Source organism: Rhododendron vialii, chromosome 2a (genome assembly GCF_030253575.1).
Source record: "Rhododendron vialii isolate Sample 1 chromosome 2a, ASM3025357v1".
In the NCBI taxonomy this organism is placed as follows: Eukaryota; Viridiplantae; Streptophyta; class Magnoliopsida; order Ericales; family Ericaceae; genus Rhododendron; species Rhododendron vialii.
This window is the reverse complement of record NC_080558.1, coordinates 44801264-44820681: the sequence shown is the minus strand read 5'-3', so window position 1 is coordinate 44820681 and position 19418 is coordinate 44801264. Positions and strand designations below refer to the sequence as shown.

Below are 19418 nucleotides of genomic sequence, written 5' to 3'. Positions count from 1 at the left end.
AGGAGTCACTTGGTGGTGCAATTTTGTCATGTATTAGCTCACTAAGAAAAAGTATCCCACTTAATTACGCTTTGTCTTAACCAATTAGGCATAACTCAGTTGACCATCATTGTACCACCTTGGGTGAGAGATCAATGGGTTCAATTTTGCCTCAAACAAGAATTAATTTATAAGATTCCGTTCTTGTAAAATAGTTGTTTAAAACTTTTTTTGGTATTTTTTACTTTTCATGACTTTTTGTTGAGCCTTTTGTTGTAATTTTTATGATTAATCATTCGTCTTGATAAGAGGAATAAAAAAAGTATAAAAATGTGGGCTAATGTTGAAAAAAGTTTATATAAGACGTTACTTTAGACAAAAATAAAACAGTTGTTTGATATTTTTTTCGTCTTTAGTGAACTTTTTTTTTGCTTTTGATCACAATTTTGTACTCTTTAGATTCCCCTCGTTGAGACGGACGATTAGTCCAAAAAATATAACGCAAATTTACCAAAAAATTTGTTTTTTCGTAGGAGACTATTCTTGGATATTTTTTGGGGGTAATACAGGGTGTCTTGAGCCAGTTTGTGCGTACATCAGAGTGGTTCCAAGAATTGCTGGTAAAGATAATCGAACCTGGGATCTTGGGAGAGAGTAAATCCCAAAGTCCAAGGCTAAGACCACTTGACAGAGTTGGAGTTATTCTTGAATTATTTTGTAGTCAAATTGATTTTATTGTTGAGAGTCTCACGTGGAGTAATTGATAAAAACGTCTATTGTTACAACTCTGGGTAATTTTTTCACCACTTGACATAAAAAAGACTGTCATAGATCCATTAATGCCGATTATACATGACACAACCTAAATCACATAATTCGCGTGTAGGCGTGAAAGTGTTATTGAAACACATCTTGCACTACTAAACTTAACGACATCGAAAATAGAGAACATAAACGCAATGCATTTAGAAGGATTATGTGGATGAAATATTACTAATCGAGTTTTAGAAATATTTAATTCTTTACCTTAGGCCAACACTGGGGTATTTCTGCAATAAGCTAATTGACCCATCACATATATCATTTCAATTTTCAACCACAGAGCCAGCCTATTCCTCAAAGAAAAAATTAGGGTTTGCTCAGGGTTTGCTTTTCTTCCTAGGCGAGATTACTCCCTTCCTATTCATGATCAGAGTCTTGTCTCCAATCCTCACTCTAGTCCTACAGGTGTAACCCCTACTCAGGGTTTCCATACCCACATAAATTCCCTTCCTATTTCTCCATCTTTTGCACATTTCCTTCCCCTATGTAACTTGCATTTCATTTTCCCAAAATAAATTTCCATACATTTTTGTCACCTCCAGCTGATATGCTGGCAAAGCTCCACTATATTTATCATTTTTCTCAAGTCAAAAGAACCCAAAATCTCCGACCTTTAAATTTTGCCGGTTTTCACTCTCAGTATATCTTTGATTTCCAGTTGATGGAACACTTTTGGTGGCTAAAGAAGCAAAACCCACATGCATATATAGAGAGGTAAATTCGTTTACAAACAGAACATAGTATGTCTATGGAGTGTATCGCCTTGTGTTTTTGCCCTAAGGATCAAAACTTGGTTGTCTTTCTGATGACGGTGATTTCTTGATTTTCTGATTGTACATGTGTTGTTGTATCAGAAAAGAAAAAAAAAATCGAAGTTAATGGAAGGATGGTCAAAATTAAATGGTGGGGCTAATTTATATGAGGTTGGAACTGTTCAGACCTTTTCAAATAAGAAAAATTTATGTTTCGATTTGGATTCGTCGATAAAACATGGTAATGTTGATGATTGTAATGAGAGACTTAAGGGTTTGTTTGATCAACTTCTTTTGGTTTTCTTGGGGGAGGTATCTAGAGAGAAACAAATTCCCCCTATTCCGGCATTGTTCGGAGATGGGCAGCCAGCGGATTTGTTTAAGCTTTTCTGGGTAACTTGGAAGTTAGGTGGGTACGATTTTGTTTCGCGGAATGGTTTGTGGGCTTTTGTGGCTGAAGGATGCGGGTTGGTTGGTGGGGTGATGGCATCTCTAAAGCTAGTTTATATGAAGTATTTAAATGAGTTGGAGCAGTGGTTACGAAAAGCTATTAGAGGTAAGAGTTTGGGAAATGGAGAGAGTGAAGGTAGTGGGAAATTCGGTTTGTTGTTGTTGGAGTTAGAGAAGGAGTTTAGAGGTTTATTGAGTAATGAGCAGGATGTGAAGAAAGAAGGGAAACTTGTCGAATTGCAAAGGAAAAAAAATGGGAAATGTATTGACGTGGATATTGATGGGAGAGAACTGCTTTTGCCTGTTGTTAGAGGCATAAACGAAGTGCATGGTAATGCGGAAAAAATTATGAATGATGATGATGATGAAAAAATTTGTTTCCATGTTGAGAACGAAGTTTCTGTTTTAGAAACGCCTGTTGTTAGAAATGGGTATGGTTTACAGAAGAGAAAACGAGAATCTGTATCTTTGTTGGGAATGCTCAATTGGGTTATTGAAGTTGCAAAGCATCCTGAGGATCCTGCAATCGGGAGAATACCTGACTGCTCTGAGTGGAAGGAATATAGCAGCAAGGAAATGTGGGTCCAGGCTTTGTTGGCACGGGAAGTGCTTTTGAGAAGACGGCATATTGGTTTAAACACTGAAGAATCTGTCTTGCAGGTGCAGTTAACTCATCTTTTTTGTTTCAGTTGTGCTAGTTGGTTTCCTATCAAGGTTTTAGCTTTATGCAGTATAACTAACCAGGGTAAAAAAATTTGACGAGTTTCACATAGAAAGCATGACTGTTATAACTAGGGAATCTTCAAGCATTTGCCTCTATGGTCCTTGCTCATGAGTTAACAACCAGGAATACTTCATACTTATGTATCTTACTTTTGCAAAGGCTTTGACCTGTTTGTTTCTGCATTTTTTCCTTTTCTAATCTATCTAGCTTTCCTTACCTATAAATGTGTAATTTGAACCTCCAACATCCTATTGATGTGATGCCTAATATGGTGAAATTCTGTAGTTTGAATCATAATATGTAATCTTATATGCCTTGTTTGGAATGCGATGCACAATTCATCACCTAAGAACATATAACATGTTATGATTCACATAATGCTGATTACATAATGCACGGAGTTTCATCTGTTATGGGATTGAAATGGAGTGTAATATACTGGTGTGTTCAGTTCAAAAAATAATAATAATAATATACTGGTGTGGACATTGATAGTTTGATTCTCCTGTACTTTGTGGGAGACTATGGATATAGTGTTTCTTGGTTAAGGCCTTCTAAAATTATGTCAAGACTTTTAAAGCACAGGAGCAAAAAATCTTTGTAGTGCTTGCTTGCCTAAGATCATTGGGTAATTCAATTAAGTCGTGTTTTCTGCCATTTGCCGTTGTTACAATATTTGTACCAATTGTTTGATACGAAAAGATTGGTTAACCATTCTATTATGGAGCCTGATCTTGACTCTTCACTGCGGTACTCATTCCTGTTTGGCTCTTGGAGTCACATCCAGCTGTGGAACAGCTCACAAAATCCAATATGGATTGAGAATTATAAAATGTTTTGCGGGGAATTTGCTTCCTTCGACAACACAGTCTGGAAATCGTCTCTGAAATACTTGATATAATGCATGAATTTGACATGCATGAAGGAAGCAAAAGAGGCAAGATTTTGGGTGCAAAACTATAACTTGAACATGAAAGTATGGTACAAGTCATCAACATCAGATACTATTGTAAGCCATAACTCAACTTGGTGGACTGGCTATCAGAATGTGTGCAGCCATATTGTTTGCACTGGCCACTTAATTATGGTTTATTGTTTTCTTTGCACTAAAGTGTGTGTAACTTCTTGGCCTTTCCTGCACCTTTCTTTTGTTGTCAACAGTAATTTGGTTTTTATTACATTGTCATACACCTTTTCCCACAACGTTATTGGCTTGCCTTGCAATATTGATTAATGGAGTATCAGCTTTAAATCATGGAATGTGATGCCATTCTACAGAGCTAAATAGAAAAAACACATTCATGTAGCCGACCTCAATTGATTGGGACGTATGGCTCGGTTTGGTTTGGTTTGGGTATCAGTTTAATTTCAGTAGAGGGTAACTATTTAAGTAGTCTTACAAATTCTTCTCTTGTATCACACAAGTTTTGCCCAGCCTGCTCATGGAATACCTGTTGCGGAATCTGATAGAGCTTTTTTGCAGTCAGGTAACACATTAGAACATTGTGCTTGACATGGGTGTCCGACATGACACTCCACCTTTGAAGTGTCCGTACTTCTTAGCCATTATGCCTCAAAATCTTCAATGTCTCAATAGCAGGAAGAGAATTGTTTGTCACTAGGTTTCTTCGAGAAGTCTGAACTTGTCCGTTTTCCACGTACTTGTTTCACATATATCACAATTCGTTAGCAATATGACAGAAATCGCTAATAACCATGGTTTGAACTTGCAGAAGAAGTTGAAAATGCATCCATCCTTTTACGAGGATAGCAACGTTATCAATCATCGATCTGCAGAGGGATTAAGATGCAGTGAAAGGCTTCCTTCTTTCACAAAACCCCGCTTCTGCCCCTGTTGCAACTCCTGCTCAGCCTCTCCAAGGAAAGTGGTAACTTCTCCCACTAAAGTGGTAACTGGTTGTAAAGTGGAAGATGAGAACAAGCCAAAGGAACAACCTCATCTGAGTGTGGATATACGACGCATAAATCAAACTGATGGCATTTACAATGATGAGCCTTTCCAGAAGCTTGTTTCTGTGGGCCCTCTCTTTCAAGCTGAAGTCCCTGAATGGACTGGCATAGTTGCCGAAAGTGATTCAAAGTGGCTTGGCACAAGGTTCTGGCCCTCGCAAAATAGGAAACGCGAATCCCTTATGGAAACAGATCCTTTTGGGAAAGGGAAACAAGATTCATGTAGCTGTCAAATTCCGGGTTCTGTTAGGTGCATCCGATTTCACATTGCTGAGAATAGGATGAAACTAAAACTCGAACTTGGGTCGTTGTTTTATCAATGGGGGTTTGATCGGATGGGTGAGGAAGTTTCGCTTTCGTGGACCATTGCAGAAGAAAAGAGATTTAAAGATATGGTAAGGTTGAAACCCCCGTCCCTAAACAAGTTCTTTTGGGACATTGAGGTATACAAGTACCTTCCCACTAAAACAAGGGAGAAGTTAGTGAGATATTACTTAAACGTATTCCTTGTCCGACGCAGAGCGTATCAAAACCGGGTGACTCCAAAAGACATAGACAGTGATGATGACGAAACAGAATTTGGATGTGTAGGTGGTAGTTATGGGTATGAGTCACTAAATGGGCCAGGCTCCAAATTACTCATATGCACTGAGAATAAGCAGTGCACTGATTTTTAGTGCAAGCTTGGGTGCTGGGCTCTGAGAGAGCCAGGGCTCTGAGAGAGCCAGGGAGAGCGGTTGCTACATTGTGGTCTCATGTGGCATGAGTTGAAATTTTGGATGAGCGCAATGTAAAGTTTCTGTAGTTATAGTCGCATCGGTTTCGGCAGCTGTTGTACAGATCATCTAGGTGGTGGCTTGTGAATATTGTGGCGCGATGCCAAATACTTGGATTGTTCAACGCTGCAAGTTTTGATGACACATACATGTTTTTACTTGTAATGGTAAGTTTAGTTAGTGTTCTAGTTTTGAAAGCCCTTGAATGTGTTCAAGTCCTATTGTGCTGTTCGTACTCTATTTGCCCCTGCTTTGATCAGCTTTAGGTTAACTTCAAGATTTTCTCTACTAAGTTTTTTTTTTTTTTTTTGATCCGCTACTAAGTTAATTCATTGATCAGATATTTTACCCCTGATTAGTTGCCAATAAACGAAGAATGAATGCCAATTGTTCCATTGTGGAGGTATATGATGCTTGATCTGAGTGTGTGAATCTTTTGGGTACTTTGGAAAGAAATGTTATAGCAGGAGGACTATAAGAATGGGATCATGCCTGATTTTAGAGAAATGTTGGAAGTACCATGGTAGAAGCAAGTGATATACTATACGACTATATTCTTATTTCCCTCCTCTGCGACTCCCAAGGGTTTTTTTTCGCTCTTTTTTCGGTTTTTGGGAGGAAGAAGAGAAATTGTTTTGTGTTTTTTCTGATTTGAAAGACTGTTTCTCTTTGCGATAAAAGGGAATTGGTTTGTTATTTGCATGCATATAAAACAGCTATGGCAATGGCCACTGATATGGTGGCACACTGGCAATGTCATCGACAGTGAAGCTAGAGGTAACCTAGAACTGTGGTGGTTGTGGTGATTATCTCCGTGAGCTAGCTGTGTTTGATATGGAAGACAGTGTCTCAAAATTTTCCTAGGACCACTGGAGGTATGTTCGGTCATTAACTTCAAAATCTTGGGACTGATTGAGGTGCTCGTAAGCTGGTCTGGACATTCGTTTATAAAATGTTGGCATAATGAGTACAAATGTGGGTTGTGGATTTCCAAATAAAAGTTCTTTCAATTATCCAAGGTTGATTTTGTTTGTCAAAAAAAAAACTATGCAAGGTTGGATTTCAGGTGGGTCTTGTGCCCTTAGGTGCATCATGCTTGTTGTGAGGGCAATATCGAGCTCATCCCGTGTTTACTAAAGTGATCTGAACTATTCATGTTCTAGTGTTACTTGCAATATTCATAAATTTCTTGAAAATTCCCAAGATCCAATCGTAGCGTCGGAGTTTCTGCGTGTCAGTGTCTTGTCAATTTCGACTCACGGTTCTTAGCTTTCCAGATTACTGTGAGAAACACGCGAAACCAGAAGATGCCGGAGCTGCACCAGAAGAGACATCGAGCTATGAGGGGCTGGCCGAGGATGAATATGACTAGCAATGATGCAGCTGCTGGTGAAGCCGATACTTGGGCCAAAAACTTGATGCATTTTGAGTTGTTTTGTTTCTGCACACATGATAATGTAGGGTCTTGAATCTTGATAATAAAACCTAATTTGCATGAGGCCTCAATTTCTGTAGAAATCCTTGAGTCTTTCATTAATATCGTTTGATTTTATATCGATATGCATGATTACAATGGGATGCCTGATTGCATTTCTAGGTTGATGGATTGGATTCAGAAATGGAATCAGATAGATTTTCATTATTGTCAGATGACAATATACCGGATTTCGCTGATTTTTTCCCTCTCTATTCTGAATGTCAGTTTGTTTCGGAGAGCCTGTTATAAATTTCACGTACGTGCTACCTCAAAATTTCCCACAGAGAGAGAGAGAGAGAGAGAGAGTTCAAACTACTCGAAACCATTCAGGGTTAAGGTTACAAGTAGAAGTTCATACCAAGTGAACACCAAGAGCTTTTATAACCGAACAAAACAGATCCTTGAGTAGCGATCGGAAATGGAGAACGCGTAAGATCACAAAGTCAGTCAGTCAAGGCCAGTCAACGATGTGATTCAGACGACGGATTACTGCCAAAAAAAAGTCAAAAAACACAAAATCTGGAAACTGAAGTGATCTCATCAATATCAAAATTGGTATGAACAAGTTCTCCATTCAACTGTCTAAATTAGTCTTATTCTGAAGCTTTGTATGATTCTAATGTAAACTCTGCTTACCAAAAGGGGAAAATGAAAGGAAAACAAATCTATGGCGAAGTATGAATTTGAACATTGGCAAGAAGTCGAGTGAGTTTGGCCAGAGTTTCACGAGCAGAAACGGTATCTGGATGATCCTCTCCGCAGATTGAAGTTCTTACGAAAATTGCCTTCCTAATCAGATCATCCCCTATGTCGAACTGTCCTCCTCTTAGCATCAACTTCGCCCGGGTTTCAAGCACGGTGGCCCTTGCTAGTGCTAGCTCCTGCCAAAGGCAAGGATTTAACTGGGCACTTGTCTGAATGGGTTTCCAACACAGCGATTTGTCCAACAACTTTTCAACTGGGGTAACAAATGCTTCATCTGCCGCTTCCAATGCATTTGTGCAGAGGCGAAGGAGCTCTAAAGCAGCGCTACACCGCGAGAAAGTAATGAATGTCCTGATAGCGAGTGATAATATCACTTCTTTTACAAGAAACAACAATTCGGACACCTTCAGCTCAACAGTAACTGGGCCGTTCCCGAATCCAAACAGCAGAAAACATGCTGCCCATATGTGTTCATTATGGTGGGGAATAGATCCGCTGGTAAGAACAGCTTGTACCATGGCCTGTGCAACTCCTGTGACTCCTCTCTTTCGCACATATGTCTTGATCATTTCATTCAACTGGATATGCCCCTCCTTCGTACAATTTCTCGCAATATTGAATCGTAACAACATTGAAGATGCTTCTGCTTCTGATCTCTTACTGTACGATGATCTAAACCCACAAGTCAGGGAGCGAAAAAACTTTTTCCATAACCTGGTACGACGGTGTTTTTTGGGTATCTTCTGAGCAGCCAGAGCTAACAGAGAAATTGGAATGGTTGCTGGTGCAAACCAACCACTTGCAAGCACCATTCTAGTTGCCAAACTCCTTGGGCCATCCGAATGGTCAAATATTGAGAAACAAACCTCAATGAGCTGCAAAAGGAAGTTATTTCTTCTCGATGAATGAGTTTCCCTACCACTCCTTGTTAAGTCCCTCGAAGGCATTCGGTTAATGGTGTCCAATAGTCTACTAGGATTTATGGGAAGCTCAGAGAGAATTGCTCCAACAATGGCAATGCCCAAGGTAAGTCTTCCAAGTTTCTCTTCAATAACCCGAAGAGCATCTATCTCTGTGATTGGGTAATCCTTAACAGTTCCCTGCATTAACGACATTGCCTCGAAACTAGACAAGTAAGAAAGTTTTAAAGGCTCTAGATTCATTACACGAGGGAGACGCGTAGATATAAGAATGTGCGTTTCTCCTCCGAAACGGGGAAGAAGATCCATTATGAGTTTTTGGTCCCACCAATCCTTTTCACTCTCCAAATTATCAATCACCACTAAAAATGGAATGTTTCGCATAAGCTCTTTTCGAACTCTTGCTATGGCCGAGTCTTCCTGCTCTTCAAAGCTCTTGATCCTGCTTTTCTCCAAGCCACGCTCTACCCCGACATCAACCTCTAGGAATGGCCAGAGGTTCAAATAATTTTGGCGGATGTATCGGCTCTCCCCTCCTACCCACAGAACCATCTTATACCTCTGGTGGAATCGATATGCAAACTCAAGAAGTAGTTCTGTCTTGCCAATTCCCGATTCTCCCGATACACAAGCAATACCTTTTCCGTACACAACTTTGATCGATCTTCTTCTCTGCCTTCCACCACTCTTTAGTTTTGGTGGTTGGTGCTGATCTTCAGTACTTTGCATCTCTATCTCCTTTTCAGACTCTTTCCACACAACTGGTTCTTTTCCCTTCCTTTTACCACTCTCAGTTTGTCGTTCTCTCCATCTTTCCTCTGCAGAACTGCTCCTACCCCAACTAATCGTAACATTCTTTCGCCTACGCTTGGCCTTGGTCTTGAGTTCAAAGTAATCCGTTTCAGCATCTCCACTAACATCACCAAAGAGCATAAACTCCAGCTCGGAAAGTTCCTTCTTTCTGCCGATGAAATTCTCATTTCGAGGGAAAGGAAATTCCTCCTTTTCCACCTTTTCTTTCCATTTGGCTAATCTATCCACAACACTTCTCCTTCCCAACCTCATTGCCAAAATGGTAACAGTCCGCAGGATACAATCTCTCCAGTTACCATCATGAGCCTCTAGTTTCCACTCATCGACACGAGAGAGGGCACTAACAGCATCTTTCCATTCCTTCTCACTTCCTCCATATAGAAGCCAGAGTTCTCCCCCGTGCTTTTCCCATAACTCCCCCCTTCTCTCAACTATGTCCCTCACGAGGCAATCATCCGGACCCAAATCAAAATACACTGGAACCAAATTATTCTTGCCTGAGAAAAATAGTAGCTCCTCGACAGTATAGGGATTCTTTAAGGATTTCCTGGTTAAGATCACAACTCCAAAAGTACATGCATCCATTGCCCTCTCAACAATTCCATGTTTCCGACTGTTCCTACACCTAGCTCTGTCTGTAACAAAACAACTGAACCCTTGAACTTCCAACTCCCCACGAAGCCAATCAGTAAATCTCATTAGTAACGGTTTCTGACCGTGAAAACCTATGTACACATCACAGCTCGTTAGTCTGTTAGAGGAAAATGAAGTTGGAGCCTGAGTGTATGAAGTACCATGGATTCTCCCAATCTTTTTCTTCTTTTCTCTGTGCTTGAAATACTCATTACCATAACAAGACAGGGTGTTGTTTGAAATGCCAGTTGAGGAAGGAACATGGTCCAACTTCCAATAGTTACTCGAAGTAGATGCAGCAGGGACAGATGAAACGTCTGAAGAGGGAAATCTGATATTTTCCTGCGATTCGAGGTTTGGAATTCCTAAATTGGGATTCACGGAATCAACACCTCTCTTGGGAATGCCACGTGGAATGTCAGAACGTGTCGGTATTTGACAAACTGGTGATCTTGGGGAGAAAAAGGGTGATTGATTCGCAGAAAAGAATGCTGACGAGGAAGATGATAGAGTCCTTAAAGTCGTGTTGCGTAACGATCCGAATCTGGAGCTTTCCTCATTGAGATCCATATTAATAGGGTCACTGCTTCATATTTACATGGTCACTGGTTCCTTTCAAGGCATGATATCCCATGCATCCTACATGTAGAGAGTTGTTTTGAGATGGAGAGAAAGCAAGTCTGCTATATAAATGCATAATGGAGCTAAAAAATGATTTCAACAGAACATGAGTAGCCCATCATGTATAATTATTGTCTCTAAAAGCTAAGAAAATAACATCAAGTTTCTTGTAAAGATGTTCAATCTGACAATTTTGATAAAGGTAATTTGAAATTGCAGAGGGGGGAAACAAAATAAGGAAAACAAGCTAAGTAAATACAGCAGATTTGTGGATAAGCCAACAATTTCGTTTTGATTTTCTCTATTCATTAGACACAGTCTCAATTGATGGGGAAAAAATCCTGGTTATTTGCCTCCAAAAGAAAAGGGAAGAAACCCTATTGGTTTGAGCATTGGAAATGCATAGGTGCAATGGCCGCTTTGAAAAAAACACATGAATCCTAATGGAGGAGAGCTGCTTAAATTTCAAGCCTATCTGATACATATAAACACATCCAAGAACTATACATACATAGTGCAGAGAATGTATCTATAGCCTATAGGAGCCCCAAGGTTAGTCCGGTTGATTTACTTAAAAGAAAAAAGAAAAAAAGAGAGAGGTTAGTCCGGTTTATTAGTGGATTTGCTTCCCACACAATTGACCAGTGTTCAATTCTTGGGGTCAGGACGCAAGAAAGGAGTTTCTTGTAAATCCCTTAGTGCCGAAGTGGATGGCTTGCCTTGGACCGCCCGAAGAGGAGATTATTTTTATTTATACATTGTTGAATAGAAATAAGCAATGTCAATCTTTCATAATTTTGTTATCATCCTACCGTACTATTTTCGAATGGGTCCATTCAATGATGGAAAATCGTCCAATATGATAAACGAATCAATTCCAAAAAATCCGCTAATGTCAATTAGGAATTTGTTGGGCCTTTTTGGGACAGCTTTTAAAATTGCGATTTTTTCACCATTTTACTGTTTAAGGACTCATAATGGGTAACTAACTATTTACAATTTGACAATTTTAAAGAACCTTTTCAACTACTTAAATATTATTTAATGGATGAAAAGAGAAAAATTTATAATGCCAATCCTTGCAGTAATATCATTTTGAATCCATTCCCCGGACATCCTGACCGTCGAACAGAAAAAAATGTATCTATAGGTGTGAAAGAAAAAAAAAAACCATTTTTCTCAAAATTGAGGAGAAAAGTAATGAAATCCTCCATGCCAGTCAATGGAGCTGAAAAGACTCAAGGGGCATGATAGATCTAAACGAGTACTTCAAACTACAAAGAATGTTGGAATCTAAAGACTGACTTTTCAGACTAGTGAGAAAACTTTAGAATAAACCAAAAATGAATTCCAAGAGAATTCAGATCCAGAATAAACTTACTTGCTCCGCAATCACCAAGATACAGAAGTTCGATCTTTCTTTCCCCTTCAAATCAAGCAAAACCCAGTCCTCAAATTGAATGATCCCAAAGGAAAACAGAAACTGCTTTCCAAAATCAACAAATGAAACTTCCTGAACCTGCCAAAGGAGTTGTAGAGGAAATAGGGTAATATATTCAATAATGGGAAGCTCTAATATTCTAATGTGAATTACCAAAATGAATAAACAAAGGAAAATGATTTACCATAAGGAAACAAGATTTCGAAGGAAACCCATTTTTCAGAAAGTGAGATAAAAAGAGTACTAATGAATCAATGAGATGAATGGGAAAGGGAAATGGGTTTTACCTTTTTCAGAAGAAAATGAATGTACAGAAGGAGGTTTCTTCAATGTTTCATCAGCTCTTTCTCAGAGTTCACACCACCGTCTATGACACATCTCCACTTTCTCTCTCTCTCTCTCTCTCTCTCTGTCTCTGTCTCTGTCTCTGTCTAAAGATGTACCAAGTCGTACTCTGAATTTAGTTAGGACTTAGGAGGGATTTGGGGAGAATTTGGACGACTGATTGACAGGGGAAAGTAGTCGTACCGGTGGAGCCCAACAAAAGAAACGGACGGATCTGAGTCCAAGTCCTACACCATCTTCACCAAATCTATGCAGTTAAAAAAGGGAAAAAAAAGAAAAAAGAAAAGAAAGGGCAATGATTTTGTCGCTCTAATTTTTGATAACCATATATTATAAATTTATTTTTTCTGTGTGATTATAAAAAATGAAGCATCAAAATAAATTGCCGAAAGAAAAAAGAAAATGCTACGGAGACATACGGGGATCCGAATATAAGTGTATTTAGAAATATCACTTATGGAGTACAATTTTACTTATCTTAAACCTAGTACCAAGGGGTCATTGATCCTCAAGAAAAATAATCCGGTGGTCTTGGCCCTTGGGGGACCACATACAGGAATGTGTGGCGACCACTGAATAATTACTCCATCATCGTGCGCCATTGACACTTTGCTTATTAGTCAAAATAGGCCGTTTTGATCATCGGTTTTTTATCATTTTTTTTAAGAAACACAAACATAATTAGTTTCTTATCATTTGTCTAGGGGGTTTGGTGCCATAGACTTATGAGAGAATAAGAAATTGTTCGTTTGGGGGCTTTAAAACTCCTGCGCACGTTTCCAATATATTTTCTCTATCTATTTCTCTCCATTCAAATTTCCTTTAAAAACAAAAACGAACAAGCCTGTCTTCAACTACGGAAATTATGATGTGATGATTGCTCTAGGTTTCAACAATTTTTACTCATCGTAAACCTAGTATCAAGGGGTCATCGATCATGAAAAAAAATTATCCGGCGATCTTGGGGCACCATATACAAGAATGTGTATCAACCACTGAATAATTACTCCATCATCATGCACCATTAACACTTATCATGATATCATCACCTTCACTTTTGAGTGCCCTTTGGTACCCATCATTTTTTGTTTGTCCCATGAGTTCTTTGGGAAAGTTTTTATTCCATAAAAATTTTCTTGAGAAATCATCCAAGAATTTAAAATTAACGATTGAGATTTACTTGAACGTGTGAGAAAACATAAGTGTTTTCTGTTCTTAAAAAAAAAAAATTCTTAGTACTTTAAAAGTGATCATAATTAACAAAAATGGTTGAGATTGTTCCAAATCTTCATACATGCAAAAGCAATTGCAAAAGATTGCTTAACAAATGTATATATTACTCCAGTTCATAGAAAGTTATCTAAAACAACACATATCCAGAAAATAATTTACTAGCTTTGGACACTTTTTATTTTATTTTTGTTTTTCAATCGGAAAGGCACGAAACCTAATTATATTGCATCACAGATAACATATTGGACAATAAAGTATATCAGTCTCATAAAAGGTAGGAAGGTCTCCATGCAAGTAGGATAGAACAACCATAAAGAGAACTAGCTTCCAAACAAGCTGACCTAGTTGGTTGGATGCTTGTTCCAAGTTCACGAATATCTGAAATTCGAGACTTTGTGTCTACTTACTAGGTAGCTTATAATTACTAACCTTTTAACCAATATTGGATGAGTTTTTGCCATTCCTCCAAAAAAAAAAAAAAAACCAATCAAAGAAAACACACACAAAAAGAAAATGAGAGAAAGTGAAAGCAGTAAAAAATTTACTTCTACTTAATTCTTGCATAAGACAATGATGTAACTAATCAGATCAGAACCCAACAAAGAATAAAAATCCAATATATATTTATATTGGGGGAGCACAAGGGAAAACACAGATTTATTCTGTACTTGAAATACAAACAGAGAATTTCTATCCTTCAGAAATCAATGATGTTACTGATAAAGATAACATGAAAAATATAATTATTCCAATGCCTTTGGGGCATCACGTGCCCAGCCTCTTTTCCACCACACATTATAATGAGACTGATCTCATGATAATGTGTGGTGAAGAAGGGACTTGAAGCACCACGTGGCTGTGCCGAAAAGGCACGGAATAATCACTCATGTAACATCCCCATCTACAAAAGGTCTAGTACTGCTCAGTTGACTTAATGGGTTCTGTATTTTGTTTGGCTCCATAAATAAAATAATTCAACAGTGTGTCAGGCCAGAGGAGACACCCTTTCTGAGCAAACCAGTTGGCTGCACATGCCTACATGTGACATAAAATGGGTGCAGTACTCCATGGCTTCAGACTGAGACACACAGGAGGGGTTGGAAATGGTTGTTCAGAGATATTTTAAAAGTTGGTGGAAGCAATCCACAACATACTTGAGTTTCCATATATAAAATTTGGTAATTTTGGATGTTTTAGCGAACTTACGTGTATCTTGACTTGCTTTTGAGAATTAATCTTCTTGTTCTCAAACATGAGGTCCAACGATAAGGTCGAGGTAAGGTTTCGTATGAACTTGTCTCATATGAGATTTGATAATATTTTGAAAATTTTGAACATGAAACTTTAGTGGGAACAAATTTCTACATCTCAAGCTTTGGTTCTTTCTTTTTTTTGGTGTGTGTTTGGTGGTTGTTCAGAAGGGAAAGAGTAAAGTACATTTTGCACCTCTACACTTTACACTCAATTCAACTTTGCTCCATCCACTTCCAATTTCACTCGTCTAAGTTCTCACATTTTCGGTCAAGTATCAATGTCTCGTGTTGTTAGATTCCGTTAGTTTCCATTAGAGAAGATATCAGTTCAATAGTTGTATGTCCAAATAGCACTGAGGACCATGGAAACTTGAAATGGATATTGAACTCGTATAACTAAAGTTTGTTTTTACTTTGTGACATGTTATTTTTACATATCCGTCACGGAGTATTACTCTTAGCTACACAATTGAAGATGTTACTTTCTACCTGTTTGAATCTGAAGTTGGGTCCTTATTAGTTTGAGGATCGACTCCAAACTTTGAAAGGCATTTATCACTTTTCATGAACACAGTGTTGGAATTTTTCTTAGCACAAAAAATTGAAAACAAACTAAGAGAGTACATAGTGTTGGGTTACAAGCCAACATGAAGCCCATATAGTTTTTCAAGGGAAAAACTCCAAATGTGATGGATGGATTCAATATGAGATCTCATTCAATATACCTCGGAGTTATCATTTGTAATCCAGTTGGTTGGTGGATTTGCGTCCCATATAATTGGTCAATGTTCGATTTTTGTAGTCAAGTTGTAATAAAGTAATTTTTTGTGAATTTTTTAGTTTCAGCATGAATGACTTGCCTTTGAATGGACCGATGAAGTGATTAGTTGAGGGGCACGTAAGCAAGCCTGGACACCCTTGACCGTCGAAAGAAAGATAAAAACATTTGTGCATATTTTATACATGCGCACATGTGTATATAAATGCTTCTTTTTATACGGAAATCCAAAAGACACCGACTGGGGGTGCATCGACCAGGCACACCCTAGCACGCTGGATCCACTCCAGATCCTACACGGATAATCTCAATCGTTCAATAATTTTAAAATAATTTTCCAAGCAAGCCCCTAAAAAGCAGCTCAATCCAATACGTATAGATACTTAATCCAATCTTTCATTTTTTCATTCAAATTATAGGATCTTGTAATTTGAATGAAAAAATGGAAGATTTGATCAAATACCTAAACGTATCGAATTGAGCTGATTTTTCACAAGCCTACTCTAATAATTTTAAAATTACTTTAAAATTATTGAACAACTTAGATTATTTGTACGAAATCCGAAATGAACCCCACTTGCCGGAATGTAAACGGTCAGTGCACACCTGGTCAGTGTCCATACCAGGGTTGCTTTTTATATCTAGAGGACCAAGTCAAGTGCACGCACTGGAACCCACCTGGAAAGTGTTCAATTGTTTTTTGATGCACTGGAATGGAAAGTGTTAATTGGACTATGTCACAAAAATTGCACAGTTTTCCATTGCTCATTATGAGGCCCATAATCAGGAACCTGCCCAAGTTCTTTTTTGGGGGGTTAATATTTGACAAGACCTTAGCTAGATGCCAAACCATATAAACAATTGCACTTAGGCATATGCATCCATAATTATGTTAAACTTGTCTGACGACTAGCTAGTTTGAAAGATCAAGTTTATTGAGTTACCTTAGGTGAGATTTATGTGAAGAACTTGGTAGTAACCCTGTTACCAATTCCTAAAATCATGAAGAATCATATTTTGATTCATACATGCTGGCCCCTTTACTTTCTGTTGGGATATTTGAAGAAGCGTAAAGAAAAAACATAAGTGCGCTAGCGCGATGGCTCATTCTGCAGCTAGGGCTGTAAACGAACCGAGCCGCTCGTAGCTCGGCTCGTTAGTGGCTCGTTCAAGCTCGGCTCGGAAGTTAAATGAATGAGCTCGAGCCAATTTTTTCAGCTCGTTTTGTAAACGAGCCGAGGTCGAGCTAGGATAAGCTCGGCTCGAGTCGGCTCGCGAGCCGGGGTATATATACTTAAGTTTAGAATTTTTATTGTTATTTCATAATTTGTTCTTTCCGTTTTCACTTTCTAGTCAACCAAGGGAAGCGAGAGCACATGCACATCAGTACACCCCTGCTCCATAGGAAAATGAAAGATATATACTTTCACAATCAAAATATTTTTGGTTGAATTAGGCCTATGCGAGGATATATATACATTTTCGTTGGTTCGTTAAGACTCGTGAACAAGTTCGAGCTCGAGTCAAGTCAAGGCCTGCTCGGCTCGAGCTCGACTCGTTAAGTTTTCACTGAGCTCGAACTCGAGCTCGTGTTCGTTAAAAACTTAATAAACAGGCTTGAACACCGTAAAGCTCGGCTCGGCTTGTTTGCAGCCCTACCTGTAGCTGATAGAGCGAGATGGTGTTGTAGCGGTTTGGACTACTTCTGGGTCTCGCTTTTCAAAATGAAATTGGATGTGCCATATATCAACTTGTGTTCGCAGAAGTGTCATTATTACTAATAAATACTAAAGAAACTAGGTATTGAGGTTCCATCACTACCATTCGGAATTGGGATCGGGAGGGAAGAACGGAGGTGATCCTTCCAATCCCAGGATCATAGCCAATATCATATCCTCCAAGTGCAAAGCTAGTTCATTTAGTGGACGTTGACAGCAAACCAGTTCTTTCTTCGATTGGAGTACAGATGAGATCAAAAAGGCCATCACTGCTAACAATTCCAATGTCAATATTCAGGCTATTATGCCTAATGACTTAGGTATCAACTAAGTTGTGAACGTATACTTTTCGCACACAAGGTTAGACCCATTGGTGGGGATTATGACTCGTCAATTTGTGCTTCGCTGACTTCACATTTAATACATAAAACTTGGTTTATCGACCAATCGTAACATTAATGACCATAAGATGTTGTACTCCAAAGTTGAATTTAGAATCATTCAACTCGAATCGATTACTCATGTCTTTGTCTTGATTGATTACTTGGCATGAAGTACATAGATTAAATTCTATGTACTTGATGCCGAGTAATTAACCTAAATTTTTTCCTCATCTTTTCTAGATATCAATGTTCTTTCTTATCGTCCATATACGTTGGCCCGTTTACTAGGATAGTTATCAGGGCCTTAAACTTGACCCATGGATCGAAACAAACTTGGGCCCTTTTAGCTTGGACCATTAGATCCAAGATAGATAGTTCCAAGGAATGGCCCAATTTTCTGTCCAAGAAAAAAGGGAAAATGATGGCCCAGAACATGTTTTGATAATTAATACCCGCCAAGGACAAGTTAAAAACATTTGTTAATACTGAAAATATCCTTGACGTATATTAATTATCAAAACACATCATTGACCTTCATTTCCCCAAGAAAATAGTGACACGTATTCACTGCAACAAAATACTAGCTTACCATGTTTAGGTTTTCAATAATTCTAGTGACACACTCAAACTCACACCCAAACACACACACACACACACTCACATGAGTGATGGGCCTCATACACACACTAGAGTGAGTAGTGTGTGTGGAACCCACCACTCATGTGAGTGGTGAGTGTGTGTTTTTTTGAACGGAAGGGTGAGTGTGTGTTTGAATGTGAATTTGGGTGTGTTACTAGCACCATTAATTTTGTTTTTTGCTGGTCAAGGTATCTAACCAATTTACGTATGCTTCGACGAATCTCCGATCTGTCCGGTTAATCTAAACACACTTTTATTGACAAATTTTATGTGGCCAACCAATCTAAAACAATTTCGTGATCTCTTTGATAGTATGTTAAAGATACATGGTTCGGAGTGTTACCAATATTTTTGATTGACTATTTCTTAGATTCCTATTTTCTTGGATTAAATTTTGGTTATGGCCTCTTTGTATGGTTCGTTATTTTTAATTCCCCTCGTTCCAATTTTATGGTTATTTTTGGAATTTCTTGAAAATTTTAAATTAATTATATTTTTTAATTGATAAGACATATGACAATGGAGCATTCCTTTTCAATAATGTACTCCTAATTGTTCGATCTTTTCTATTTTGAATATTTTAGGTAATTCATTATGACTGTGAGTATGAATTTATTAAGTATGAATAAATATTATCAATTAGAAGATATGATTAATTTCTGTTCAACCAAAAAAAGACATAATTAAATTTTTATTCGATTAAAATAGAAGGACAAATACAAGTAAATTAAAGTACTTATTTATTTATCAAAATTTCGTGTTTGTTTTTTCTTTTGGGATGGGCGGTTTTGGATAATACTTACAGCTTAAGTAGATAAGCATGTATCAATCGCTTCACAAAAAAGCAGTCACTTTTCTTTTTCATCTTAGGTTTTCCGAGGATCCTCTGTTTCCTTCTGTTCTGATCATCAGACAAAAGCCGAAAGGTAATGCCAGGAACCAATCTGGCTTTCAAATTTTCATTTATTCTCTCTCTATATACACT

At 38.2% G+C, this 19418-nt stretch overlaps 2 protein-coding genes across 4 annotated transcripts; one reads left to right on the top strand and one right to left on the bottom strand.

Annotated features, from left to right (window-relative positions):
• The first annotated feature begins 1063 nt into the window (after positions 1–1063).
• On the top strand, positions 1064–7048 carry LOC131314605 (AT-rich interactive domain-containing protein 2). Of its 2 annotated transcripts, XR_009196459.1 has the most exons (3): positions 1064–2663; positions 4461–5641; positions 6752–7048. XR_009196459.1 is itself a non-coding variant. In XM_058343380.1 (2 exons), the coding sequence occupies exons 1-2, from the start codon at positions 1680–1682 to the stop codon at positions 5373–5375; spliced, it is 1899 nt and encodes a 632-aa protein (XP_058199363.1). In that variant the 5' UTR covers positions 1064–1679; the 3' UTR covers positions 5376–5671. The 2 variants fall into 2 exon arrangements, 1 of the variants encoding a protein (XP_058199363.1); XM_058343380.1 differs by lacking the exon at positions 6752–7048 and having other exon boundaries at positions 4461–5671.
• Positions 7049–7471: 423 nt separating this feature from the next.
• LOC131314595 (uncharacterized) lies at positions 7472–12561 on the bottom strand. 2 transcript variants are annotated; one of them, XM_058343359.1, is made up of 3 exons: positions 12372–12561; positions 12025–12162; positions 7472–10661 (listed from the first exon to the last, which is right to left on the bottom strand). In XM_058343359.1, exon 3 carries the CDS (start codon positions 10590–10592, stop codon positions 7617–7619), a length of 2976 nt encoding a protein of 991 aa, XP_058199342.1. In that variant the 5' UTR covers positions 10593–10661; positions 12025–12162; positions 12372–12561; the 3' UTR covers positions 7472–7616. The 2 variants fall into 2 exon arrangements, with proteins under 2 accessions (XP_058199342.1, XP_058199350.1); XM_058343367.1 differs by lacking the exon at positions 12372–12561 and adding an exon at positions 12269–12367.
• Between the last annotated feature and the right edge of the window lie 6857 nt (positions 12562–19418).